The following is a 1,752-nucleotide window of genomic DNA, read 5'->3' as shown; positions in this document are numbered from 1 at the left end:
CTAAGACACACAACAACTGCCAATAACTCGACATAAAACAAAAACAGAGAAGGGAGTTTAACTTCTTACCTTGCCGCCACCACAACAAACCACCACGGCCACCCACAAACGTCGACAAAAGTCCCTAGCCCTTCCTTGCTTTGCTGTCAACACTCACGGCCACACCCTCTCCCTCTCTATGCGTGAATTCTGGTGTTTTGGTGTTGGTGAAGGAGGGAGGCGTGTGAGATGAGGGGTGTGTATGGTTAGGGAAAAATTAGGTTAAAAACTTAGGTTAAACAATCAAGTTAGAAGGTAAATGGGTCATGGGTATGCTATCGTTCAGTTAAGCCCGTCTCAACAAGTTTACGAGTAACTTGGTCTTACGATATCAACACGACTAAACAATTACTCGACTCGATAGGCAATATAAAATACGGGGTATTACAGTCTTCCCCCCTTAAAATGAACTTCGTCCCGAAGTTCGCTCAACTACCAAACAGATTTTCTAGTACGAGGATTCATGAACTCAAGCGGATCAAACGGAATGTTACATCGATGGCTCGACAAAGTTGCACTTTCCATTAAGCCTCGTAAATGGGATCAATAAGGTGTAGTGTTTCCACTTCACCCGCTTCAACGCCTTCATAATAATGCTTAAGTCGTTGTCCATTCACTTTCAAGACTTTCCCGGTCTTCAAACACTTGATTTCTATTGCTCCATGTTGAAAAACTTTCACCACTTCATATGATCCCATCCATCGAGACCTCAATTTCCCGGAGAAAAGTCTAAGCCTATTTTGAAAAAGCAAGACTTTCTCTCCCATTTGAAAAACTCTTCTCGAAATCATATTGTCGTGCCATGCCCTTGTCCTAGCTTTATAGATGGATGCATTCTCATAAGCCTCATTCCTAATCTCTTCTAATTCATGAAGTTGAAGCTTCCTATGGAGTCCCGCTTCATCCATTTGCAAATTGAAGGATTTAACCGCCCAATAGGCCCTATGTTCAATCTCTACGGGTAGATGACATGGCTTCCCAAAAAGTAGTCAGTACGGTGACATCCCAATCGATGTCTGGTAAGCCGTGCGATAGGCCCATAAGGCATCATCCAATCTCAAGCTCCAATCTTTGCGATCGGGATTTACCGTTTTCTCAAGGATGGCCTTTATCTCCCTATTGGAAACCTCGGCTTGGCCGTTGGTTTAAGGGTGATAGGCCGTGGATACCTTGTGAATCACCCCATACTTTTTGAGAAGAGCTCCAATGGCTTTGTTGCAAAAGTGAGTGCCACGATCGCTTATCAAGGCTTTTGGGAAACCGAACCGAGAAAAGATGTTGGTTTTGATGAATTCCCCAACTACCTTTGCATCATCGGTCTTGGTGGCTTTAGCCTCCACCCACTTGGAGACATAGTCCACCGCCAAAAGTATATAAATATTGCCACAAGATGCGGGAAAGGGTCCCATAAAGTCAATACCTCACACATCAAATATTTCACAATAGATCATGGGGGTTTGTGGCATTTCTCCTCTTTTTGAAATGTTGCCAACTCTTTGGCATCTATCACATGTCTTCACCATGGCATGAGCATCTCGGAATAATGTGGGCCAAAAGAAACCGCTTTCCAAGACTTTTCTAGCCATTTTCTTGGCTCCAAAATGCCCGCCACAAGCATACTCGTGACAAAACTTAAGATTTGGAAGGATTTCGGTATCCGGGACACATCTCCTAATAACTTGATCGGCACAAAATTTCCAAAGATATGGGTCA

General features: G+C 43.7%; 1 protein-coding gene across 1 annotated transcript; it reads right to left on the bottom strand.

The window, feature by feature from the left end:
* Window positions 1-563: 563 nt before the first annotated feature.
* On the bottom strand, window positions 564-947 carry LOC141617277 (uncharacterized). The gene has a single exon (XM_074434461.1). The coding sequence runs from the start codon at window positions 945-947 to the stop codon at window positions 564-566; it is 384 nt and encodes a 127-aa protein (XP_074290562.1).
* Between the last annotated feature and the right edge of the window lie 805 nt (window positions 948-1,752).

This window comes from Silene latifolia, chromosome X (genome assembly GCF_048544455.1).
Source record: "Silene latifolia isolate original U9 population chromosome X, ASM4854445v1, whole genome shotgun sequence".
Lineage (NCBI taxonomy): Eukaryota > Viridiplantae > Streptophyta > Magnoliopsida > Caryophyllales > Caryophyllaceae > Silene > Silene latifolia.
The sequence above is the reverse complement of the archived record's forward strand: the minus strand, read 5'-3'. Positions and strand labels throughout refer to the sequence as shown.

What these genes read in the sequence shown, in the direction of transcription:
- LOC141617277 (XM_074434461.1), bottom strand. Translation starts at nt 947, where the DNA reads ATGGATGAAGCGGGACTCCATAGGAAGCTTCAACTTCATGAATTAGAA.